Source organism: Tenrec ecaudatus, chromosome 17, assembly GCF_050624435.1.
Source record: "Tenrec ecaudatus isolate mTenEca1 chromosome 17, mTenEca1.hap1, whole genome shotgun sequence".
Lineage (NCBI taxonomy): Eukaryota > Metazoa > Chordata > Mammalia > Afrosoricida > Tenrecidae > Tenrec > Tenrec ecaudatus.
This window is the reverse complement of record NC_134546.1, coordinates 34836451-34864026: the sequence shown is the minus strand read 5'-3', so window position 1 is coordinate 34864026 and position 27576 is coordinate 34836451. Positions and strand designations below refer to the sequence as shown.

The 27576-nt window shown below is 47.2% G+C and overlaps 1 protein-coding gene across 2 annotated transcripts in view; it reads right to left on the bottom strand.

Moving 5' to 3' along the window:
* MTA3 (metastasis associated 1 family member 3) overlaps positions 1-27576 on the bottom strand; it is a 182127-nt gene that overhangs the window by 31723 nt on the left and 122828 nt on the right. The window contains exons 10-14 of one of the 2 annotated variants that reach the window (XM_075535416.1): positions 16659-16733; positions 10796-10854; positions 5489-5613; positions 2709-2860; positions 1692-1914 (exon numbers count right to left, since the gene is read on the bottom strand). In XM_075535416.1, the coding sequence (XP_075391531.1) occupies positions 1692-1914; positions 2709-2860; positions 5489-5613; positions 10796-10854; positions 16659-16733 (634 nt within the window). The remainder of the gene's footprint in view (positions 1-1691; positions 1915-2708; positions 2861-5488; positions 5614-10795; positions 10855-16658; positions 16734-27576) is intronic. The other variant, XM_075535417.1, reaches the window with a different exon arrangement.

Genomic DNA, 27576 nt, shown 5'->3' with positions numbered 1-27576 from the left:
AGATGTAACTCGGCCACGTTAATGGTTTCTTTTTCAAAGGAGCACGGACCTTCAAACTAGGGGGGGCAAGAGAGAACGAAGCGAGAGAAACAAAACCCGACTTCACTGATGAATAACCAAATTACAGGCAATATGCAAATGGCCTGAAAATTAAGTGAAGAACGACCAGAAACAGAAGGTTCCCCGGCAGCCAATTTATTCACTTGGGGATGGGTTTCCTATCCATTCCTTCACAGGAATAAGGAGGATTCTGGAGCCCACTCAGTTTTAGTGGCTGAATTGCTTTAATTTTCTTTCTCGATGTTCTCACAACCTTTTAAAATATTTCAGTTTAAGTATATCTATACATGGATGTGTTTTGAATCAGCTGAATCATGTGAAGAAAAAATGTATCTATTTGGTTTTCTCATCCCGTAATGGCTAAGGCAGTGATGGCAGAGAACAAATTCACGGCACAGAAGTGACAGCTTCAAACCCGGCTCTCCCTGATCCAGGAGTCTAATGCTACGGGGCTTCCTTCCCCCGTCTGATCCCCGGACGACTTCGACCAATGCCTGCTTCCTTTACAAAGCACCTTGCTGCTTACAGCTGTACAGCCTTTCAACTCCGCTGCTGAAAATTACCTTTAAGGAAATAAAAATGTTTTCTAATCATCACCCCTTTCATGGACACCCTCTTTACGTCGGTTCAGCATCTCATAATGAGCGATTTCTCATCTAAGAGTGACAGAAAAAGCATGTAACTGAGCTTCGTTCAAGATTTCCCGAGAATCCAGAAAGCAAGGCTTCTGTGTGTGCCGCTCACACGGCAGCCAGGAAACGGGGCCCAAAGTGGCAAGACAAGCACCAGACCGCCCGCGCGGCTTGTGGGCAGGCTTCTGAAGCCACTGGCAGTAAGCGGACAATCCACCATTCACCGGTACACATGGACCGCTGGATTCACCAAAAATGAGACGTAAGCCAGACTGCATGTGCTGAAAGTTACAGTAATAAAGTCATGTCGATGTTATGTAGAAATACATATGACGCATGAACATGGGATGGAGAGCAAACTGGACACACAGAAAAGACGCGCAGCCACAAACCCCGTTTTTGGTTTTGCGACGTTAAAGATGTGTTCCCGTACAATTCACCCCTCCCCATTGTTTGCCAACTGCTCTGGAACTGCCAAGTCTTTCTGTAAAGATGGCATCCGTGGGGGTCATAGCTTCGTAAGAAAACAGAGAGGCTTATAAAAACAGGTACTTTCTCATGAGTGTAAGCCGGCAAATTTTATTCAGGCCTAACGAATGCACGTTACCCTGGACTTGTGTGCTCCCAGTTACGGAGCCTCACTCCCAAGACCATCCTTAGGGAGCCCCCTGGGCCCGGGAGTGCGTCAGCGACGGCCCCGTGGGCAATCCCGGCCTCCCTGGAAGAGGCTGGGCCCCAGCCACTCCCCTGCTGCGCACTGCTCTCTGACCTGGACCACAGGCTTCCATGTCCCACTTTGTTTGCAGTTCATTTTTAGGTTGGCAATGATATAAAATGGCAGCAGACAAAAATAATGTTAAAAAAAATAAACCAAATAAAAGGCTGTACACAAGAACTTATGTTTATTGCAAACAAAAAATAGAGAGAGAGAAAGAAAGAGAAGGACAGATAATGGTCTGAAGCACAACATGTAAGGTTAAGAATTTAAAAGCATCTTACATTCTGCCCGAATGGCAGCATAATTAATGGGGACAAACGGCCGTCTCGCCGCCTGCCGCAGCCGGAGGGTATTTTTGCAGACCTGGCGAGCGAATTTTGTGAAATACGTGGTGTGAAGGAAGAAAGCTTGGCGGGTCTTCACTGCGGACTTGGGGCTCCCGGTGTTCCGGACGGGCATTCCCTGCATGGCCTGGCGCGACATGTGACTTCGGACACGGGGATCCTGCAAAACCAGAACCCAAAAAGCATTTTAAGGGCACCCGATCTCAAAGAGGGGTGCAATGAGGTCTTCTGCTGCAGACCTCGCACCCTACCTGCTCCGAGAGCTAGAGAGGGGGTGCTCCTTGGGGAACGAGGACGTGAGCGGAGGGGCTGCTGTACTACCCCCCCCAACACACACACACTTGACTTCAATAGACTTTTAACAATCCAAAAATCACATTTGCAATCGTTTTTTTTTAACTGGATGGGTCCACTGAGATTATTTTACTTTTTAACATTAAAGTTGTCTTCAGATACTGACGGCCCTGAAAGGAGCGGGGCCAGGAACTCTCTCTGGTAGACGTGGGTGCTTGACTTCTCCAACCGGCCGACATTTCACTACAATTACATTTCGCTCGGTGGTCATCTCCGGTCCCTCCCGCGCAGGGAAAGGGCTAAGGTTGATTTGATCGTGTTAAGTACCAGCCACACTTTCAATACCAGCTAAACGTGGCGACGGAATCATCTTTTCAAGGCCATCAGCGCACACGTTAAATCGGTACACTCCTTCCTTGGTTGGCCCGAGTGTTCATTCTCACAAGACCAGTATTTGGAACACCTAAAATCTCTTTAATGTGTACCCCTCTCTCTCCACACCCACTCGGACCCGTCTGCACGGGGTTTAGTTATGAAAACAGCTTTGCTTGATTTGAAAGCACTCCTCGCTTCTGAGGAGTGACCCGGTCGTTGGGGTGGGGGGACAACAACAAAACCCCACATTAAATAAAAACATGACAATGACGACGGTTTCTGTACCTCGGCAGCCGGGCTGGGAGAGAGCTTCTCTTCTTCTGACTGGGTGGGCATTTTCAGGCCTCCATATTTTTTCCAGTAGAGCCAGCAAGTTGCACATAATCGACATTGCATATTAGGTGGGCCCCAAGAATACCACTGGTGCGACTGCGTGGCTAAAAACAGAGAATGCTTCGTCACTGGTTGCACCATCAAGACACACGGTCCATCACGGCAGGGCCACGTGCCTCTGCCCTCCCAGGCGAAGACACAAGTGTAGCCTACACGTACGCGTTCGGAGCCTGCAAGCTCACTCAGCCTATGTAACATCGATTCACTGGCTTTGATTTTATTTCCACAATCTATCAAGTGACCACTGAGTCCAGCTTTTCTGCGCTGAGGGAGTTTTTGTTTTGTTAATTAAGGACAATTCCTAGTGTATGTTTTTGGAAACAAATCCTCACAAAGTTAAAAATTCCAAACATTCGGTTAGGTTCCTTCAGGAAGGTGCTCAGAAGAAGCCCCACCCCCACCCCCGAGACAGGCAGGCCCGCCAGCTCCACTTGTTCCCATCCTTTATTTAACAAACAGGGAAAGTCATTATTTCAGAACGCCTTTCAAGATTTAACTCCCTATCGGGTGTGGCGGCGCGGCTGAGCTTGCTGCATGCTCACGGCGCTGCCGACTGTCCCCTTAGCCAGCGGTGGCTTTGCTTCAGTGCCAGCTCCTCCGCGTCACAGTCTAGCGAGGCAAGAGGGTGACGATGAGACGCTGCAGCTCTGTAATCTCGCTCCCTGCCCCCGCCAGATCCAAATGCTGGCCGAGCACACCAGGGTCCGGCTCGGACTTGGCAGCCAGAGGCCAGGAGGGGACACGCAGTGACCCTTGTATTCAAGGTGCCCTAGTTCACTGGGAAACCAGCCCGCACCCAGCGCGTGTCACGTCTGGGGCAGTGCCTGCTGATAGCCCCAAATCCGTTCCTCTTGTAATGGGAAAACAAAACACGAGTTGATTTATTTCAAAACAAATATGAAGCGCTCTAAATATGAGGTTTGGGGAGCTGATCCCAAGGGCTGCACTTTGAACCCGACAGCCACTTCGTGGGAGAGAGATGAGGCTTTCTGACCCGGAAAGAGGTACAGCCTCGGAAACTCAGGGGGAACACAGCCACTCTGTCCCAAGGGGTCTCTAGCGGTCAGCGCTGACTCAACGATGGCAGGGAGCTTGCTGTGGGTCAGCTTTAGGTCCAGCATCTCCTTGATAAATTCTGAAGATAAAACTTCATTCACATTTTAATATACATTTCTGTCCAACTTAATGACATGTCATTTTAAGATGTGTCAACACACATCTTTCTCCTCACCTAATCAACTCAAGATAAATTAAACAGTATCATTTGACAAACAGGAAACGCTAAATTCTCTCTCTCTATCAAGACACAGCTTATACTTGGATGGCATCTAAATGTATTTTGACAGTGCCCATTTACTAAGACATGAATCTAAAACAAATACTGTAAAATCAGCATGGCTAATTTGCCGTGCACACACAAATGTAAAAACCATTATTTACAGAGATTTGTGAGGCAAGTGAGAGGGAAAAGCATTTGCAAATTAAAAAACCCAGACAGCTTAAGCAGCTCCATTTGTCTGACGCGGTCTTCTTTAATTACACATGCACCGACGACAGCAACATTCATGAGCTTGGAGGATCTAAGGACTCTAAGAAGTCCCAATTCAAAAGCATGTAGGATGCCACCCATCATATTTGGTAAAATCTGGACCCAAAGAATCGAGTAACCCATCACCGACTGATTCCCTTTGTGCACCTGGGACCCAGGGAAACGGTCAGACCTGTCCGCTGGGCCCCCGTCTACGCATCCCTTCCTCGGTGTAGCTTCCCCACCTTCCCCGGGATCAGGGGTAACAATCCTACCATTTGGCTGTAAATGTTTTTTTCTAGTAGCAAAGCCCCGTATGGAGCGTGGCAAGTGTCCCCCCCTCCCATGGCCCCGCGCTTTGCAGCAGGCTACGTACGGCCCTAAATTGCTGCGGAAAGGCGGAAACCTGGCCTTCCATACATTAGCTTCCTTTCCCTCTGCCACCCCGGGCCCCTTGGACTGGAAGGACAGGCAGATCATTATGTCTCCAGTGCATCGTTAAGAGATTATGGCGTGAGCTTTCAAATCAACACTTAACCGCCCATCGCACCAACCCCATGTAGACACAGAGCACATATCACATACGACTGCCAGTCACAAATAGGGTTTGGACGAGGATAAGCCGAGTGGGGCCCTGAGGCCCAAAGCAAATGTCATGGACCCGCATCGCCCAGGCTGGACCGCAGAGGGAGGCTGGTCAGTGGGCTATGCCTAGGGGCTGCCTGGCATCCCCGCCATCCACCCCTGCCCTCCACTCCAGGTCTCCCCTAAGGAGACCTCCACTCCAGGTCTCCCCTTAGGTCTCCCCTAAGCCTTTAGCTTGCCCAAGCACACTGAGAAACTCCGCGGGGGGTGCGGTGCACGTCCGGGGCTGTGGTTGGTGCAAAGCTAGTAACACCTGGGCGGGAGCCTCCGAAGCAAGCACAGGACGTGACAGCCTGCACTACTGTGACCTGGAGTGCCTGCTCAGTGAGCGGGGCTGTTCTCCCTGCGGAGGCACGGTGGCCTCCACTGGTGTCCGGGGATGCGCGCCTCTGCCCTCTGCTCAGGACTGAGCACCCCACCCCATGTTTGCCAGCAAGTTCCCTGCCCTTGACGACACAGCGCCCTGGGGGAAATCAAGGCAGGGTGGGGGCACACTTACCGTAGCAGCTCTCACAGGCTCGCCCCAAGAGGGGGTTCTGGGGCTGGAATGTGGTCCCCACAGTTCCGTTCACAGTGCCCGGCTTGCCATTGCTGGTGGGTATTTGGTTGGGATTTGGTTTGCTGCTTTCAATAAAATGTAAAGGGAGGCAATAAAAATGACTTGTGTAACAAGGCAAAGGTTCCAGCTGACTTAATTCTCATTCTCTCTCTCTCTCTCTCTCTCTCTCTCTCTCTCTCTCTCTCTCTCACACAGACACACACACACACACACACACATTTTTAAAGGTTTGGTGAAGAAGAAATAAACTGGAAAAAGCGAGATGCTGTAAGTCAGGCCAGCCCACAAATCTTCCACACCGCCTCAGGCTGTGGGTTGGTTCTAAGTCACGGTGAGCCTCGTCAGACTGGATAGAACTGCCCTCCTGGATTTCCAAAACTGTCCTCCTCGTAGAAGGAGGTTGCTGCCTCTCCCTCCTGGGGAGCTCAGGGAGGCTCAATCCACCAACCTTTTGGTTAGCAGGCAGGCACTTCCCTACCACAAAGCCAGGCTCCTCCCACAGCACCGGGCTGCCTGCCCGATACTAAAAAAATAAACAGAGCCGTCTATCTTCCCTGAGCCGAGTACAATCTCCTGAGACGCTAGATGAGGCTGTCTGCTCCAGTCAAGATGGACAACTTTGAGAACTCTGGGTGGGGTCACTGAGTGGGGAGCAACGCAGGGGCAGTGAGTGGGTTTGGGGCAATAACGTATTACCGTGACGTCTTCTAGGAAAAAGAAATGGTTTTTTGAACCAAGCAGATGAAGACAGGGTCCTTTGTGCTGCGTAGTCCCTGGGCCTGGTGGTTTAGAGACAGCGAATGCTGAACTGAGAGCGGAGAGGACTGCTCTACACACAGAATTACTATGAGGAAGATGATGATGTTGCATTAATAATGTAAAACATCAAACAGGGACTTTGAGCTTTATAATTTGAGTGTCTACCAGAGGTTTGCTTGCAAATTTCCCAGAGGCCAAGTTGACACAACTTGGGTTCTCCTGGCCCTTCTGCTATGAACACAGCTAATTTGCCACCCCTCGCCGCAGCTACCCACTCCCCAGGCGTGCTCGTGACGTAGACGTGAGAGCTCTGCATGGGTGCTGGCTCACAGTGCGCTTTCTCTCAAAAGCCCTCACCGGTGATTCACTCAGCACATAGGTATTCTGTGCCCAGAAAACAGCACCCTCTGCTCTTTAAGAGCCTGCGTTTTAGAGGAAGAAGATAAACAATAAGCAAAATAAACCATCAAACGATTTATTAGAAATGAATGCACATTAACTGTATTCTGCTTTCAAGGCTGCTGAAGTAGCTGATCTCACAACTATTAGGGCACCTGATATTTAAAATTATGATAAAATAAATATTTAAACCAAGTGAAAAGCAGGAGGGTGGGGGGGAAGGCACCTGCGCCCACACAGGGGCTTCCTCTTTGCTCTGCTTCCCACTGGCAGTCGGGGCCCTGGGAGGAAACAGGGCCGGTGGGGGCACCACGGCTGAGCTGCCGGCAAAGACCCTCAGAGCGCCTGCCGGCCAGCTAACTCTTTGGGAAACACCCCACACCCATATGAACTGGCTAACGTCTGTGTACACGGAGCTCCCGGGGTGGTACGTGGGGGAGTATACACCCATTATTTAATCTGTGCCACCCACGTGGTTTTAAGACAGATTAGTTTCAAAACACATTTTGAAATGGGCAGCATGCATTTCCTGTCTTACATTTTTTTTCAGTTGAAAATATACAAAATGAAAAGTGATGCTTTAGAATAACTAAATTTTCCAAGGTTGGGTAGCAAAAGCTTTTATTTATTCTTATTTGTAAAAAAAAAAAATCTACTGGGTGTTAGTAGAAATGATCATCCCTAGAAGCCCGGGGGGGGGGGGGGGAGAGTGGAGGGGGTGGGTCCTACCATTTAACCCAAGGCTAAATATTATTTCTTTCAAAAACGCTAATGCTAATTTACAGCTGAGAAGCCTGAAAATTGCAGGGGTGGGGGGTGAGGGGAAGAGAGTAAAAGCCGATGTAGTTGTTCAACTGAATCTAGAATGTTCTGTGACTGACTAAACCACTGGCCTTAATTATAATAACCAAGAAGAAAGCCAGTGAGTGCAAAGACGGAACAGAGACATGGGAATCTTTTAAAGGACGCTCTAGAAAACCAAGGGGCCAACCGATTTCCTTTCAGGAGGCCAATGACTGATGCCTTTGTGATAATTTGAACAGACCTCTACTAAAGACAAAGGCGCAGAATCTTTTGCAATGGCACGTTCTAGTTGACACTGCCCTCAATCTCGCGGCCAATCCATTCCTCCCTTCCTCTGTGCTCGGGGTCTATGCCTGTGCACCCTCGTGCACCTCACCCCTTTCAGCACAGTGCTCTCCTCTGAAGCACTTCCTAGCTCCTCAGACACAGGGTTCTCGCTCTCAACACCCTCTCCAGCCAGCTCTTGGGAACCCTCATATTTGACCTGCTTCTCCTCAGCTCGGACGTGACCCTGAAGACCACAGCGACCTCCGTATCGCTACAATCACTGGTCATTTCCTACTGGAGCTGTCGCTGGCCACTTCCCTCCCGGAAACACGCCTCTCCCTCAGCTTCCGGGAGCCAACACTCGTCTGGTTGCTTCTCGGCCCGCTGGCCACTCCAGCTGGCTATCTACTCTCTCCGATCTAGAAAAGCTGGATTTCCTCGAGCTCTGGTCTCAGTTCCCTTTCTCTCGCTGCACTGTCCAGACATCTAACTCGTGGCAGCAGATACAGTGTTAGGAGCTGATGAAACTCCAATCTCTATCTCGAATCGAGACCTTCCCCAGAGTTTAAGACCCATGATCTGCCAGCTTATTCTGGGATCTCGTTTTGGACAGGACAGACTCACGGGTGCTAAGCTGGTTCTTTGACACGGTTTTGTAGCTTGCTGACTCCGTGCCGAGCTACTTCTGCTAGCCAGAAACTCGCCCATCTTCTCCCACGCCCGGGGCCACCACTGCAGAGCAAGCGAGGGTCACCCTCCTTCTGCAAGAACCTTCCAGCTGCTTTCTCTGCAGCCAATCAGAGCTCCTCCCCAGAGTGATTTTCCCAAACGTGGCTAGCAATCTTCCTAAGATGCAAATTTGATAATACGGCCCTGTTTCAAATTCATCTCCGTTGGTCTTTTGAAGCATCTGATTCCTGGCCCTTGCCGTCCGCCACGTGCCATGTCTCTCCGTTCACCCCTGCCACACTGCTTGCCCTTCTCTCAGCTTCTCAACCACGACCCACCCCGTTCATCTCAGGAACCTACTGGCCTCAAAAGACTCCACAAGCTGGTTATTAGTTGCTCTTCCTCTTCCTAGAATTGATTCTAGAATTCAAACTCCTTTTTCTCAAGGTAGCTCTCCTGCTGATGAGGCATTCTCATGGCCTTAGGTATGAACTCCCACAGAGCGGTTCTCCTCCATCACCGTGCTCATGACGCCAGGTGAGGCGCTGGGTCACGTGTTTCCTCCAGTCTAGAACGTAACTCCGGGAGGACAGGCTGTCTTTCTTGGTAAGCTTTCTGAGTCGCCAGCACTGGCCCCAACAGAGCTTTACAGAGAGGCTACTGGGCTCCACGGAATGGTTATAAAGTATGATCAGAAATCGTCTGGGGTTTCCAAAATCATCTTAATTGGGGGCTGGCAAACATTTTCTGTAATTGGTCAGATAATACATTTTCTGTAGATGGTCAGATAATAGAAATTTTAGTCTGTGAGTGAAATAAATATAATTTCTGTAGCAATCACTCTGTTGAGTATGAGCAGGCACAGACAAAATATTTTTAAAAGACTGGAGTTTTTTTACTGAAACTTCATTTATGAAAACAGGTGGCGGCTCAGATCTGGCGCAGGCTACAGCGTGCTCATCGCTGACTCAGATGAAGACGCCAGGTTCACGGGGGGCGGGATGGAAACAGGTTTCTGAATGACCTGCTCAGCAGCCACCGAGGACAGTGGCAGTGTGGGGAAGCTGAGAAGAGCCGGTGCGCCTCCTGCTGAGACGCCTCAACCATCATGGTCCGGTCAGGGGGAGTGGCTCTTTTAAAAATTAGTCAAATGCAACACATAGCTTGTTTATTTTTTTAAAACCTAGCATAGCTAAATTTTAATTGACTTTGTTTACTCAGAATGGGAATTTCATGAGCCGCATTGGCAAGTGGCTAACGTGTTCAGTCAGAGGAGCAATAAGAAGGGAGGAAGACTTCCGCCATAGCTGTAGGCTCTGTGGACAACTGTACCTAGCTCAAAAATAAAGGCCTGGAGCACTACATAGATTTGGTAAAAAACAAAAAATTTCGCTTTAATTGCCAAAGGAGCCCATGATAGATAGATGCATAAACACACACAAAGGGCTTCAACAAGTTGATGGGAAAGTGGAATGAAAACCAAACAAAAATTTAGCTTAACTGATAAGGAATGCCCGCAATAAACATCATGCCCTTTTAACATCTATCTATTTGACATCAAATTGACAGCTGCGGCAGGAAAGGCGAGGACCTGTGGGACCGTGCATTTGTGTCCACGACCAACTCCGAGGCGAGATGAGAAGGGGATACCTGGTCGACCATACATAAACTGGGTCACCCAATGGTAAAGGCTGAAGCTGTTTCACTGGGGCACGGTTTGCATATATTCTTACAAGCAACAACAAAATAAAGACAATCTTTAAAATATCATACCCTGAATATACTAACAAAACGGTGTAACTGTTTTAAAAACACCAAACTAAATCCTAGAGAAACCCAGAGGATTATACTGACGGGACGCTAGACACGTGAAACCATGGAAACGCGAGCAATAGTTCGCCAACAGCGATCAAGTATGATTCTAATTTACTGCCCCTGATTCTTCACCAAGAAAACAATGTGAAACTGTCCACTAAATGAACCAGTTTTAAAGGGGGAATGTGCATTACACAAACAAAATTCATTTCATAATGCAGGCATTTCAGAAAGTGTGGCTTCAAACAAGCTATCGTTCCACAAGACACGGCACTTGGCTGGCACTTTCTCTGGAAGGGGTGATGGAAACTACAATAGGAGGCCTCTTTCCTCTCGTCCCTCCGGCTCTCACTGTTCTGTCTACACAGTCACCGTAGTGGTAGAATGGAGAGGATGGCTCGTACTTTGTGGACTCAGACAGGAAAAGACAAACAGATGTTCACAAATGTGGCGGAAACGGAACCAAATGACAGAGTGTGCACTGACAGAGTTGTAAGACCATGACAAACATTTTAAAAGATTTCCATTACTTACTAAGTTGGGATGTACACTTGTTTCAGTTTACTCTCAGCTTCTGCTGCTTTTAGACGTTTCTAATAAGAGACAGATAAAATATTTTATATAGCATGCCTCGTTTTTAAAGATAACAAGATTACGTATGAAAGCATAATGCAAAAGTTACCATTTTCAGCTAGGAAGTGATTATTCCTAGAACGCAGTAACTTAGTGCCCCCCCACCCAGAACCCCACTAGATTCTGAGGTCTTAATCCTATTCTAGAGAAAGGTTTTCAAAGTAAAGCCACGAGCAGCTTGGCCCCCCACTCCTCCAGGAAGTGAACAACCATGGCTGCTATTAGATCATTTTTGCTCTTCGAATCCAGTGTCTGTTTTGTGCTTTACTTGCTTTTCTGAGATTTAAGGGGGGGAAAAAACATGTTTTTATATTTTAAATTTTTCCAGCAATAATTAGTCCATGTAAAAGAGAAATAGGTAAGAATCATTCTAAGTGAAATGAGGATTTTCTCCAAAAGTTGGAGGGAAGTACTGAACTTTACAACTTAGATGCAGTCATCTCGCACTTTATTGGAACCAGAGAGGATTCAAATGTGGGTAACGAGATCATAAAATCAAATCGAGGGACTGATCAACACAGTGAGACATGTAAACAGGGAAGGAAAGGAAATCCGGGCAAGCCGAAACGAGGACAAGTCTCCCTCCTCTAGTGATGAGAAGAACAAAGGCCTCCAGGGGCCGGCTTGCAGAGATGGAGCCGACAGTTTGGGAAGTCATTTTACCCAACCACTCCGTGACCACCCCAACCATGTGAGTCCCTCCCTGGGTCTTACGGAAGGTCCGTGTGCTTGGTCGCCAACTCAAAGGTTGGAAGTTGGTGTCTACACAGAGATGTCTTGGAACAAAGCCCTGAGGACCTATTTCTGAAAAGCAACCACTGGAAAGTGGACAGAGCCCAGTCCTACTCGACTGCACACACAGCGTGGGCGAGAGTCGGAAACAGCCTAACGGTGACCGGGCTGGTTATTTGAATGATACAGCTTCTGAAAGCACGTGATCTTTAGTTGTTTAAAATCAGTGTTTGTGTGTGTGTGTGTGTGTGTGTGTGTGTGTGTGTGTGTTTAATGTATGATGTTGACAATGGAAATTTTTCAACAAACCAAGGCATCCATTTATTATTCATGACCTCAACTATATAACAATTCCCTATGGCACTTTTTAATGTGATTCTTAAATTGCATTTTTACAGCATCCAGCGCCTGCCAGTGTGTAAGCATACAATTGGGAAAAATAATGTCCCTGCTAAACGGTGTCTTTTCTTACCAGTTCTGCCATAAGACTATGGGAAGGGAGAAATAAAGCAAGAATTAACTGAGGTCGTTTCAGCAAAATGCACCCTTCCACAAAATAAAGTGGGGGTTTTGTCTTAATTTGGAAGAAATGAAATGATTCGTTTTTATAAAGAATTATGGAGAAAATTTATACACACACAGTCTAAGAGAAATGCCAAAGGCTATGAGAGTTAGAGTCAAAAGGGATAGATCCACAGACATGTCGTCTAAGGAAGCTCTTGTTACTAAGCGCCACTGAGCCGGCTCCTTCTGACTGCGACCTTCCTTCCGTACCCCAGCTTCTGTGTCTTCGTCACCATCCCGCCCTATTTGAGTCCGGGGTGAACCCTCTGAGTCAATCCACCTCGCTGAATACCTTCCACTTCTCACTTACCCTCTGCGTTACTAAGCGTGATAGCATTCCCCAGAAACTGATTCCTCTGGATAGTATCTCCGAATAACCACTTGAAAGCTCACTATTTCCTGCTTCTCAGGAGCATTAGCTCTGTACTTCTTCCAAGACAAAACGGTTAGTTCTTCTGGAAGTATTTTTAATGTACTACATCAATTCTTCTTCAGTCTTCCTTATTCATTGTCCATCTTTTGCAAACTTAGAAGCCACCTGAACACACACGTAAGATAGGTTTTGTGGGGCACGTTTGCCCAACATAATATGCTGTCTGGTTACTTGACTACTGCTCTCGTAAGCCTTCATTATCGACCCATCCCTGACAGAAATCACGAAATCCTGGACAACTTCAGTTTTTCCTCCATGAATCTCGATGCTGTTTGCCGATCCAATCTGGAGGAGGTGGGCTTTTGTAACACAAGTCTGTAACCCGAACTGAAGGCTGTAGTCTTTGGTCCTCCCCGGTTAGACTTCAAATCCGCGTCCCCTTCAGTAAGCAGAGCTGTGTTCTCTGCTCACCAGAAGTTGTCAATCCTGATACCCATTCGTTTATCCATACAGTCCAGGTGCGCAGGTGATGTGCGTGGCAGACGGAGTACGTGTACGTCTCTGGGGACACCTGTCCTCATTACACCATGCAACAGCCCTTGTTCCTTCACATGACGGCTTCACGGGTCTGTGCACAGGCCCCACATGTACCACACAGTGTTCTAGAACTAGTATTTTTCTCAAGGATATCAGTAATTGGCTACGAGCCACACAGTGGACCATTTCTGCAGAGTCCACTGAAACCAGACTCAACAATCTTCCTGCCAATCCTCACGTCCAGACAAGCCCTCTCCGATGCTAGCAGGTAGATCACTCACTGCACGGCCTCCTTCTAACCCAGGGGGAGCTTCTGGCAGCGGACGCACTGGCGCCAGCACGTTGCAATGACCTTCGGCAAAATTTCACTTGCAGGTGATGGTGACGATACCGTCCGGCTGGATCACCTTTCCTGGGAGCGGGTTCAAATCTGTGTCTCCTCGAGTGGGTTGGTCATCAGCTGGCTTCCAAGTCCTCCAGAGACGAGGGACCACCTCCAACCGCATTCACTTGGTTGAATGGTATTCTGTCCGTTCCTAAAGGTTCATTTATTATTATTATTTTTTAAACCAATGCCATCAGTGCTGCGTAGACCTCCAGGTGTAATAGCATTGGTTCTTGATTACACGAGGAGGTAACCCCCCCGGGGAAAAAAAAACAACAACAAACCGGTAAAGTACGCATTTCTTTCTTTGTTGTAGTTTTTTAAGTACGCATTTCATAGTACACATTTTCCCCACTAGGTGAGCACTGAGCAGCTCCCTGAGTCGGTGCACCCAGTGGTGTCACCTGGGAAGGTTCTCTCTGGTCACAGTGAATTTTTTTGTGAAAGTAGTTTCGCTCGAGCCTCGTTTTTTTGTGATGGCCGATTTCTGAGAACAGCGTGCGGCTGTGAAATGTTGTGTCCTTCTCGGGGAAAATGCCACAGAAACTGTTGTGATGTTGAACACAGCTTACAAGGGCGGCGCTGTGGGAAAAACTCAAGTGGACAGTAGTTTTCTAGTTTCGAGAAAAGTGAAATGTCAGTTGATGACAAACCTCATTCTGGATGGCTATCAGCTTCCTAAATGGGCGAAAATGTTGACTAATAGTAAGTACATTTTGGAGTTGGTTCCAGCAGGTCAGACTGTTAACCAAGCTTGCTACTTAAGAGGTTCTGAAAAGACGGTGTCAGGGTGCAACAAAAGGCCCCATTTGTGGCAGACGGGGGGGGGGGGGGGCTGGGGGGGGGCGCTGGTTTTGCCACCATGACAATTATGCATCTGCTCACACAGCCATCTCAGTGCGGCAGTTTTTGTCAAAACAAACAAAAACAACAGTATGCCTCTCTTGCCCACACACCTGACCTCACTCCGTGGGACTTCTTTTTATTTCCATGAATGAAGAGGCTCGTGAAAGGACAGCAATTTGAAGACATGGAAAAGGTGAAGAAAAACACAAGGAAGGTGCCGCCTGCCAGCCACACAGAAGAGCTTGAAAAAATGTTTCCAAGAATGGAATCGAATCCCAGATTTGACAAAAGTGGTAAGTGTAATGGAGAGTACTTTGAAAGTGATGAGGTGTTTTTGTTTTGTTTTTTAATAGAAGGTCACTTCTTTCTACCACTTCTTCTTTTACATCTGTCGCCTCAATATCTGGAGATGGAAAAAGATGAGGTTGTTTTTTTTTTTGTTTTGTTTTTAAATGAGGCTGTTTTGTTTAAAAAAAATTTTTTTAAATATATAGCTTTGGGAGAAAAAAGTTCCAGGCTGGTGGATAACCCCTTGCGGGATGTCAACAAACTCCTTTTAGGATAGTGAGTCCCTCGTTCATCTTCTTTTGATGAGACCTGTGCCAGTCAATACTCTGACCAGCCCTCAGGGCTGCAGCTCGCAGCCTGAATGGTTTCTCCAGCGCTGTGAGCAGTCTTCACTGCGGACTATCTAGTCCCAGGTCTGTGCATATTTCATTACACCCTTCGCCCTCAGGGCACCCTATGGAGTCTGCCGTTCAGTGCTTTCCCCTTATCACCGCTCCCTTTCACTTCAGCTAGTCTATGGCTCAGAGCAAGTTTCCGGGTGTCTCTTACATCCCCTTTGGTTCTCTCTTGTCTTTTTAATGACCTTGCTCTTTTTCATCTGTCTTGACGTCATGCCACGCCCCTCTGGTATTCTGTCATTCGTGTCCAACGCATCAGCTCTGTTCTGCAGGTGATCTCTCAATGTAGGCGTTTGTGACACTCGTGGTCCCATCTTGGCTTTACTTTTCTTAAGCTCTGGCTTCATTCTACACATAAGCAAGTGGTGGTCTCTTACGAGCCCCTGGCCTTGTTCTGACCGGTGATGTCAAGTTCCTCGTAGTCTGTTTCCACAGACAGTCAATTTGACACCTTATACTCCACCCGGTGAGGTCCATGGATAGAGCTGACATCTGTTTCTTTTATTGAATGTGCGCAATGAATAAGTTGCTGTTCTTGCCAAATCCTCCATGTGATCTCCAGCATAATGTCTATCCCCAAAGCCCTACTTTCCAATTGTTGGTCCTTCTTTGTTGCCAACTCTGACCATCCAATCACCAGTAATCACCAATGCATCCTGATTGCATACTTGTTCAATTTCAGGGTGCATGAGTTGGTAAAAATCTTCCATATGTTCACCTTTGGTTAGTGATGGTATGAAAATTTGAATCACAGTCTTATTAGCTGGTCTCCCTTGTGGGTTTAAGAAGGCCTCTCAAAATATCTCTAATTATGGAGTTGATGGTATTACCCTGATTTTCAATCCTTCATAAAGATGCCTGTTCAAAAAGCTTGAGCCGGTACCGTGTCTCCAGTCATTCCCGTCAATTCCACTCAGAGACCAGCAGCAGGGCCGTGCGCAAGGGTAAGAGAGCCTCTGCTGGGTTAGACCTCACTGCCCTCGTCCCAAAGTACCTGTCATGTTGAAGTCTGAAGTTTTGGAAATAATGTGTAAGATTTTATTTTTAAAAACATCTTCAAAATAATATAAATTATCAAGGGCTCATGAGGGAGGGGGCAACAGGGAGGGAAGGGGAAAAATGAGGAGCTGATGCCAGGGGCTTAAGTGGAGAGCAAATGTTTTGAGAACGATGAGGGCAATGAATGTACAAATGTGCTTTACACAATTGATGTATATATGGATTGTGATAGGAGTTGTATAAGCCCCTAATAATTTTTTTAAATCTTCAAAATAATAATAATTTATAAAGTATCAAGGATTCATGAGGGAGAGAGGGTGGGGGAGGGAGGGTAAAAATGAGGAGCTGATACCAAGGGCTCAAGTAGAAAGCAAATGTTTTGAGAATGATGATGGCAACCAATGTACAGATGTGCTTGACACAATGGATGGATGGATGGATTGAGATACGAGTTGTATGAGCCTTCAATAAAAGGCTTAAAAAAAAGAGCAGGAAAAAAATCTTGAAAGATATGAAATAATGTACTTTAAAATGGTCTAAAGAAAAAAAATAAAACACTTAACAGTAAGCACATCGCTAAGAAATACTGGAACATAAAGAGTTCACTTTAATACTAGTCATTAGTGTCAACATGGAAATTACCTGCTGCACATATCTGTCAGTCGTTTTCCACATGTAATAATATTCAATGATGCTGGTCAATGATTTCCAAGGGAGCTGCAAAATTGAACAGGAGTGCATTTTAAAAGAAAGTTTTGACAAAAGGTGAAATCGATTATTACCAAAGGTACCCCACACACGTTATATTCCATTAGAGACACCAGCATAACATAGTTCCTTTCCCATGTAACCTTCGTTAACAACTAAAAACATTCTGGGCGGTGAAGGCAAGTGACTTACAAAGGAAATTTCTTACAGGTGCACTAACAGAACAATTTTGGAAACCATATTTATAAATAGCTTCAGGCTGCGTCAGTTTGTCATCCTGTGGGGGCTTGCATGTTGCTATCATTCCAAAATGATGCTCCTGGTCTTTTAAAAGCAGCTCCTGGTCATCTGCGGTGGCCAAGTTTTAGCAGAGTTTCTGGACAGAGACTAGGAAGAAAGAACTGGCGGTCCGTATCAGATCGTTCGTCAATGGAAACCCACGAACCATGAAGGGACACTGTCTGGCTCACGTGCTCTGGACATGTGATCAGGAGGGATGGACCCCGAAGGAGGCCATCTCGCATGTGAAGGGCATCGACAAGGAGAGCGATCCGCATGACAGCCCAAACCATGAATGTGAGCACAGGCGGGCGATTGCGAAGCCGACACCCCCTTGTATGTTCGGTTGCTGTGAGACAGTCAACTCACTCACTGCGACCCTGCAGAGTACGGGAGAACCGCCGTGAGTTTCTGAAGACTGTGAAAGCCCTGTCTTTCTTCAAGGAGCGGCTGGTGGTTTTGAACTGCTGACTGTGCACTTAGCAGTCCAGTGTGTCACCGCTGCGCCCCAAGGGCTCTCTCGGCAGCAACTACGCTGAGTTATCTGCTTCCAAGGACACCAGTGAGCACGAGGTTTCATGTGAGCACCAGTGTATGATTCCTCAACTTTTTATAAATGACTCTATCATTTAACCTGCTTTGTTCTAAATCAAAATGAAAGTTCAAATCCACAGGGGGTGGAAAAGAGCCTCCTGTAGTCCCAATGATAAAAACAGGAGGATTGCCTTTGCTATTATCCATGAAAACTCAAAAACAGACAATGTCCATGAGAATGACGACTACGTGGGCACTCGGATAACTGGGAAAATGGAATGGAGAGATAATGGATCTTTCCTGAGGGACTTGCTGAAGGCTCCTTGTATATTGCCTTTTCGATCACTTCATCTCGTTTCACTTGTCTAGTTTGAAAAGAAAAGAGATGGGTTTCAGAGAACAGAAATTATCTTAAACATAATTATGAGCCGCAAACTAGTTACAACTGCTGTCTTCTTCAGGAGCACCCAACCGGCATAGTCATTTGGGTTTTGGTTTAAAGAAATACCGTTTCCTGCGGCCCAATGAGCCATCGTGAGAAGGAGCTACTGCAACTTAGTGCTCATGCTCCTGCCGATGGCGCAGCACCCCAGCAATTGTGGGGGACATCGGGGAGCCCATGACAAGCTTTCCTAGGGAAAGGACAGCGCAGGTCCCTGGGTTTTTAAGCACACGACATCCTTTCCGTCTCCTATTACTCCGTGAGAAATGTTGTTAGGTGCCCCTGAATCGGTCCAGACTCCTAACGACAGTGTGTGTAAGGGAACGGAACACTGCCAGCCTCACCACTGGTCTGGCTCAAGCTGATGCCCATGGATGTAGACGCTGCTGTCAATTGTCTCATTGACGGTCTTCCTCCTGTCTCGCTGCCCCTCTACTTGATGAAGCTTGATGCCCTTCTCAAGGCGCCGCTCCCTTCTAGCACCATGCCCAAAGTTCTTAAGATGAAGCCTTGCCACGTTTGCTTCTGAGGAGCGTCTGACTGAGAGACAGTCCGTGAGAAATAGCCCTGACATTTAAGTGGGCCTCGAAGAAAGAGAAACCAAGTGACTAAGGCATCTGAGCTTTTGCGCATGAACAATCAGTCCCCAAAGCTCCAGTGGGCAGTGCCCAGTGCCGTCATCCTCCTCCTGAGAAGTCGGAGGTCTTGAAGACGCGAACAGCGCCTCCAGGTGGCTCACACTCCCGGGGTGGCTTTTCCCAATGCGGCTTCATTCCTTTCTCAATTCTCAACAAGCGAAAATGTGCACAAGGTAGGCGGCTTCATGTGATTTAGTGGCTCTGGGCAGATGTATACCCACCACCACCGAGTTGATTCCAATTTGTGGTGAGCCTGTGTTGCCGGGTAAAAGTGTTCCAGAATTTTCTAGGCTATAAGCTTCATGAAACAGATCAATAGACAGAATGCGAGGCCTTTCTTCCATGGTGCCACTGGCCAGCTGTGAGCCACCAACCTTTAGCTAAGCTTCACTCACTGCCACTGGGTCGATTCCAATTCGTGGTGACCCGGTAGGGCAGGCAGACGGTGCCTCCAGGGGGTCCTGAGACCATCAATCTTTGCCAGAGTGAAAGGCCTCCTCTTGCTCCCTTTTTATAGAGCGGTTGGTGGCTTTGAACTGATGACCTTGTAGTTAGCGGCCCAACTTGTACGCCACCAAGCGTAAACCATTTTCACCCCCCAGAACCCTTACTCTCATCCTGGAGTGTCCCCAATGGATGATGAGGAAGAGATCCTTTCCAAGGGCAGGACCACGGATGTGGACCCCTCCACTGACAGTGGCTAGTTACCTGTTCTAGTGCTCAGGAAGGTGGAAAATGAGATTGAAGGATTGGTTACAATAAGGTTCAGGGAAGAAGCGAGTGAGACGGGCATCTCAGGATGGGCATGAGGGTGTTTCTGTCTACAGAGGAAGGATGACCTGCTCAGTGCTCTCAGTCTCTCTCCTGTCCCCAGACACCAATGGCTGCTCAAAGGAGACAGTGATATGAAACAACTCTAACATAAGGAAAGCCACATATGCAAAACCAATGAACTGAACTTTACTGAATGGCGAGACACTGACAACATGCCCTCTTCGAAAGAAAACTAGACAGGGTGGCCTTGTATCACCACCTTTATTTAATGTACTCCTGGACGGTTCAGCTAGCAACAGCATATCGAAAAGATATTAAAGGTATTCACACAGGCAAAGAAGATATAAAATATCTTTACTTGAAGATGGCATAATCCTCTATAGAGAACACCCTAAAAACAGTGGAGGGAAACACTGTAAAACTGAAATGGACTAGGGAGTCTTTAGTGACAAGCAAACAGACGGAGACATCAATAAAGTCGACGGAGAGTCAAGGAGACAGATGGACTGCACCACGCATGTCTTCTTGCACCATGTCTGTTGAGTCCACGTGTCCAATCCGCAAGGAGCACTAAGCCCCCAACACGGGACCATTCTGAGCAGGAGTTCAGTTACACCCTTGCTCACTGCACAGACTCTTACTTTAGATCTTGACTGGCCCCTTCTGCCTGCTAACGAGACCATCCACAGGACTAACGCCCCTTTAACACTGCCTCAGTACAAGGATAGAGGGTTTTAGGTTTGGCTCCTGCTACCAGATAAAGATGCCTGATTGCCTCAAGTATGGAGGGCATGAAGACAGTGGAGGAACTAAGCTTTGAACACCAACCATCGCGTTAGGATAAATTATAGACATGAATGGTAAAGATTACCCCCATTTCCTTTTGGTTCTACATGAGTTCTACTGGGGTGGGGTTTGTAGAAGTGATAAATAAGGGGCAGTCCTGCTCTGCCCCACAGGGCCGCCATGAGCTGGACTTGACTCACGGGCAGCAGGGGGGCGGTGTGTACGTTGGTGCTGTTTCCGGGACTACAGCGTCTGCCTTTCCAGAGAAGTTAGTGAGTACACTGTGTCATTTTAGTTTCGGCTTAAAATAGATGTAGTGCGCTCGGCGCTTTCCAACTAACAATCAATGCATCTAGAGCAGCGATTCTCAACCTGGGGTCTTGACCCCTTTGGGGGGTTGAATGACCCTTTCACAGGAGCTGCCCCATTTGTAACAGTGGCAAAATGACCATGATGAAGTAGCAACGGAAATAATGTTATGGTTGGGGGGGGGGGGGTCACCACCACCTGAGGAACTGTATGAAAGGGTCGCGGCATGAGGAAGGTTGAGTGCCGCTGCTATAGAGGTTAGGCTGAGTTTCTCTCAGTTGCAATCAAAAAGTGTGTTTAAGGACAGAGCCTAGACTGAGTCAAGTGGCACAGAAATCAGATCTCCGGGCAGCAGAAGCTATAGAGGGGTCTCTGCTAGAACGGGCACCACTGCAGGGGCAGGCAGGTGCTGCCCTCTGGTCCCAGACTGCGGAGTACACCCTGGCCCTGCTGGAGTCTCGGTTCGCCTCGGAACACCCTGAAATAAATGCCTTTCTGCTTGAACATGCAAGTAGAGTCTGGTTCCAGTTATGGCAGACGGAGCAGAGTGAACTGTTCAGTTCTCTCAACTTCCTCCTGGTTTCTGTCCCTGTGATTTACTGCTGACCATCAGTTTTACGTGCACAGACGGAAACTCGGAGTGGGCCAGAGGCATCTATCCGCCTGGAGCTAGCAAGCAGGGCGGCTGGGGCACCAACTGTTCTGCAGACATTTGACCCCAGGGTCACAATGGAGCATCTTCTTGAGTCCATTGGAAAGCTAAGGTCACAGGCAATAAACTGGACAGACTCTAAAGATGTGCTTGTTGCTCTGAGGAAACCCAGGCCTGCCCTGCCTGTAGGAGATCAGGGATGACGTAGATGGCCACTGTAAATGCAAAACACCCCCCTCCCCCCGGATTATCACATTAAGAAAGGTCAAAGGTAGGTAAGGCTGCAGCTCTGCCTTCATGGGGACACTAAGACACAGGAGACCACAGAATGCCCATCCCAGGCCTGCCTCCACGTGGTGGACTCCAGAAAGGTGGACCAGAGCAGGAAACCTGGGACAGTTTCCCAGGTGGTGAATACTGGACTCTACACAAAGAAGGGAAACAGAGTAGGCCTGATAAAAATAAAATTATATATATATATAAAGTACAATAAAAATAATATAATAGACTGCATATTTAAATGTGGGTAAAAAATTACGTATGTTCCCCTTAGTTAAATCTCTTTTAAATACCACGTTGATTCTCTACATAGCAGACTGTGATAAGCTAAAAACACATACTGTAGACCACCAGCTCTCAATCTATGGTCGCGACCCTTTGAGCGTCCAACGACCCTTTCACAGGGTTGGCCCCATTCGTAACAATTGCAAAATTACAGTTATGAAGTAGCAACGAAAACAATTTAATGGTTGGGGGGTGGGGTCACCACAACCTGAGGATCTGTATTAAAGGGTCACTGCATTAGGAAGGTTAAGCACTTCTACTTCAGACTGTATATATGCTGGGCGGGGGAGTCATTAAAGAAATGAAACAAGAATTACTAGGTCAATACAGGAGATGCAATGGAATAACTAATAAATACTCAAAGTAATTTTTCAAAAAAGGAAAAATAACAAAGAACAGATTGGACAAATTGAAGACTAATGAAAAGATACGGATCTAAAATAAATCCTAAATTGTGTAAACACTCTCAATTAAAAGGTAGAGATTTTCAGATCAGTCAAAAACAAAATCTAAGATTGGGGGAAGGTGGGGGAGGAAGGGGGAAACCAATCACAATGATCCACACCTACCACCCGCCCCGCCCCACTCGCTACCCATGGGGACGAACAATAGAAAAGTGGGTGACGGGAGAGCGCAAACAATGTAAGACATGAAAATAATGATTTATAATTTATCAAGGGCTCACGAGGGAGGGAGGGAGGGAAAAATGAGGAGTTGATACCAAGGGCTCAAGTAGTAAGAAACTATTTTGATTTAAGAGCTCAAGTGGAAGGCAAATGTTTTGAGAATGATGATGGCAACAAATGTACATAAGCACTTGACACAATGGATGGATGGATGGACTGTGATAAGAATTGTACAAGCCCCCAATAAAATTATTTTTTTTAAAGAAACTATTTTGAAAATGATGATGGCAACATGTATACCAAAGTGCTTGACACGAAGGATGGACGTACGGATTGTGGTAAGAGCTGTACGAAGGACACCAGAGAAGACTGGATGCGTTTGCATCTCGGTGCTGGCCCAGAATACGGAAAGTACCGGGCACTGCCAAAGAACAAGTCTGCCAGAATGTTCCTTAGAAGGAAGGATGGCAAGTTCTCAGGAGGAAGCAGGCCCTGGAGAAGGAAACCTTCCAGGAGATGGAGCCGCACAGTATCCCTAACAATGGGAACCAGGCTGCTGCCCACAGGGCACGGATGAGTCAGAACTGACAACTAACAATACCGCCGTCATGATCCAGAGCAACTCAACATCCACCGTGGGGGACTGAATCGACCTGGGGCACTAGGTATCAAGACTGCATTAGCGTTTTTTATGAATTATTGCAGAGACACTATACTAATGTAAGATAGCTGTGATAGGAAAACTGGGAACCCTCTTGTAATCTGGGCAATTTTCCTGTAAATCTGACTTTTAAATATAAAGTTTATTCTAAAAGGAAACAAAAACAGTCAAAAGATTGAGATGCCAAGGTGGCATCATTTAAATAACAAGAGACAAATATTAAAGGATCTAGTGTAAAAGACAGACAATAGGCAAAGTCAAATCCGTAGTTTCATAGGGATCTGAAAAATGTAAAGAAAAATAAAACATAAAAGCTAGAAATTTAAAATATGTTAATATGGGAAGATTTGCTGTAATGAGCATCCCTGTGGGCTGGAAATGGCTGAGGAAAGAGTGGGACCACTAGAAGTTGCTGCGAGGGGTGGTCCAGTCAATTTTGACCCAGAACAACCCGAAGTGGCAGAGAATTTTCTTTTCTTTTTACTTCATTCTATTTTCTTCATTTTATGTACTTAAAAAAATCGTTTTATTAGGGGCTCATACAACTCTTATCACAATCCATACATACATCAATTGCGTAAAGCACATTTGTACATTCATTGCCCTCATTCTCAAAACATTTGCTCTCCACCTAAGCCCCTGGCATCAGCTCATTTTTCCCCTCCTGCCCGGCTCCATCCCCATGAACTCCCTTGATAATTTATAAATTATTATTTTGTCATATCTTGCCCTGTGCGACATCTCCCTTCACCCACTTTTCTGTTGTCCGTCCCCCAGGGAGGAGGTCACATGTAGATCCTTGTAATCGGTTCCCCCTTTCCAATTCACCCTCCCTCAACCCTCCCAGTATCGCCACTCCTACCACTGGTCCTGAAGGGATCATCCGCCCTGGATTCCCTGCTTTTCCAGTTCCTATCTGTACCAGTGTACATCCTCTGGTCTAGACAGATTTATAAGGTACGATTGGGGTCATGATAGTGGGGGAGGAGGAAGCATTTAAGAACTAGAGGAAAGTTGTATGTTTCATTGTTGCTACATCGTGTCCTGACTGGCTCGTCCACTCCCCGAGACCCTTCTGTAAGGGGATCTCCAGTGGCCTACAAATGGGCTTTGGGTCTCCACTCTGCACTACCCCCCTCATTCACTTTGGTAAAATTTTTTGTTCTTTGATGCTTGACACCTGATCCCTTCGACACCTCGTGATTGCACAGGCTGGTGTGCTTCTTGCATATGGGCTTTGTTGCTTCTCAGCTAGATGGCCATTTGTTTACCTTCGGCACCTCATGATTGCACAGGCTTGTGTGCTTCTTCCATGTGGGATTTGTTGCTTCTGAGCTAGATGACCGCATGTTTACCTTCAATCCTTTAAGACACCAGACGCTATATCTTTTGATAGCCGGGCACCATCAGTTTTCTTCACCACATTTGCTTATTCACCCGCTTTGTCTTCAGCAGTTGTGTTAGGAAGGTGAGCATCACAAAATGCCAATTTAATAGAAGAAAGTATTTTTGCATTGAGGGAGTGCTTGAGTGGAGGCCCAATGCTCTTCGTGGCAGAGAACTTTCACACTGGGTTTTCTGGGGAATCATCTTCTCTACCCCCAAACCCCAACCCCTACCCTCTACCCAGCACCCAGTATTTTCTTTTAACCGATGTCGTGCACTGTAGTTTTTACGAGAGGACATAGCCAGGTCTTTTTTCCCCATCGGAAGTGCTGGGTTTGAACTACCAACATTTTGTTTCAAAGCCAGATGCTTAAAGGTTGCTGTCACCAGTTTGCAACTATATTGCAATCACCGTAAATTGGAAATAGCTGTTCTTCTCCAAGTAAATAGATCCATCAGTTGGGGCACATCAATATGGTGCAACACTCAATCCAGACTCCTTGCCCGGGGTCTGCTCTGCCTCACGGGGACCCTGCAGGACTGAACAGTAATGTCTCTCTGGGTTTCGCAGGCTGGAACTCTTAAGGGAGTAAAAAGCCTCCTCGTCTCTCAGGGAGTGCTGGTAGTTTTGAACTGTTGACCTTGAGGTCAGCAGCCCCATGCGTCACCAATACACCACCAGGGTGCCTTCTATTCAATATTACATAGTAGTAATCACGAATAGGTCACTGATATACGCAGGATGCGACATGAGACGCACAGTAGCAAGCACTGAGAAACCTGACTCCCACCCATCAAAAAGAGCGAGCACTAGAGCGTGACCATGGACCCAGGGTCCCTGCACTGGGAACCTCCTGGACCCGGGGGAGTACTGATGCCGAGACGCAGTCCGTGGCACGCAGGGCCCACGGTGCTGAAGGTTATCAAGAGCTTCCCATAGAAGTGATGGAGATGGAAAGCCTTCTCCTGGAGCCGGCGCCCTGCATACAACTCCTCGGCCTCCTGTGAGAAAATAAACGTATGAAGAACAAAAAGCAGGGTTGCTGAGTCAATCGCTACTCATAGCAGTAGTGATCAGAGCAGAACTGCCCCAGAGTTTCCCCGGCTGTAAACATTTACAGAAGCGAATGGTCACATCTTTCTCACACAGTGGCTAGTGAATTACAAGTCTTTCTTTTTCAGGAAATTATCGAACAATATCATTAACGTCACAAGCAAGTAAAATGTGGCTGAAAGTCATGCAACAGAGGCTGCAGGAGACACGGACAAGCCGCTGCCAGGAGCCCACGCTGTATTCAGAAGAGGGCGACAACGCTGCTGACTTCAGACGGAGCTTGGCCGAAGCAATGAATACCAGGAAGATGTTTGCTTGTGTTCTACGGACTGTAACAAACAATGGCTAGCTTTGAGCAGAATGGGACACTGCGTTGTGCTCATGTGGAACCGGCACATGAACCAAAAGGCACGCGTTCTAACAGGATTTGGGAATACTGCATGGTTTCCATTGAAGAAGGCTCAGACTCACAGCCGAGATCATTCAACATACTCACTCCATCTGTATGCTGAAAAAATTCCTCTGCATGTGGAGCAGCTAATCTGAGTAGCTAATGAGGAAGGATGCAGCCCCAGGAGCAGAGGACGGCTTATTAGCAGCCTGCGGCAAGCAGGCGACACACCTCTGCTTGCTGAAAAGTGAGAAGAACTAGCAGAGTTCACTAACCCACGACTGCAGTCTTCGCTGTGGACCACAAGTCACCAAAGTCCTCACAGCTCGCCTCATCATGACACCGCCACGCTCGCGATAACCACCAGAGCCGTACTGACATCGTGACAGAGAAAGGGTCCAAGTTGTCACAGACTTCGTGTTGCTTGGATCCACAATCAATGCTCACGGAAGCGGCAGCCAAGAGAAATCAAGCGATGGACTGCGTTGGGTAAATCTGATACGTAAGATCTCTTTTGAAGTGTTTAACGCATTGAAGACCGGATATGTTTTTACCAACTTACCCAAGTGGCCGGGTATTTTTTTGGCTGTTGGGGGCTTTTTTTTTTTTTTGCATTAAACCATAAATGGGTTTATAGCTCATCAACTTTTTATCATATTTATTTATAACTTTCAGTTTTGGGAAATAAAACATTGTCTCACATTATGAAATATTTTGCAATGTATGCAGAACATTATTACTTTTATGAACTATAATCCTCATGAAATTATAAACTTCTTGTAAAAATAATCAACCTAGTCCGTATTACTTTGAGACATTAGAAGAATTAGGGTTAAGAATTTCTTCATGTCTTTTTGTGTAACGGGAGATCACTTGGGCGATGTAGGTGATATTTTACATTTCACTGAGGTTTGATCATGGTAAGTGCACAACTCCTTGCAAAACAATTCAAACAAATAGTAACTATTTGATTAACCAAAATGCACTAAAATGCTAAATAAATAAAACAAACACGAAGACAATCGAGTCTGATACATTCACTACTGATGTAAACACCTAACTAGATGAAGCAGTTAAAATCTATCCAAGCAGATGGCATCTGAAGACCGCGTGTAGAAATCCCGAGTTCTCTCGTGGTCCGTCGGTAACAGATGGCACGCAATAAAGAACGTTACTTTGAGGATGAGGCGCACCTCACCCAAGACGTGGTTTTTACAAGCACGTCATTTGCATGTGAAAGAGGAGCATGGAAAGGGAAACTCAAAGAAGAGATGCATTGAAATTCCGGTGCCGGTGGGAGTAGGAAGAGTCTGCTTTGGGAGCAGCCCAGCCGGGATGCTCCCTAGAGGCGAGGCTGGCGAGGCTGGGTATCAGGAGAGACGAGTCCCTAGGAAAGGGACCGCAAGCTTGGAAGAGCTCAAGGTCAGTGAGAAGAGGAGGAAGGCCCTGGATGGGCTGACACAGTGGTTGAGGATAAAGCAGGACCGGGCAGTGTTTCCTTCTGGTGGACGGTACAGAGGGTTGCCGTGAGTCGGAACTGATTTGATGGCACGGAACCGCCACCGCCACCACGGAACCACCGCCGTTGCCACCAGGTAACCACCGCCGCTGCCACCAGGTAACCACCGCCGCTGCCGCCACCACGTAACCACCGCCGCTGCCACCAGGTAACCACCGCCGCCACCACGTAACCACCACCGCTGCCACCACCACCTTTCAGTTAGCAGCTGAACGCTTCAACTGCTGCGCCTCCAGG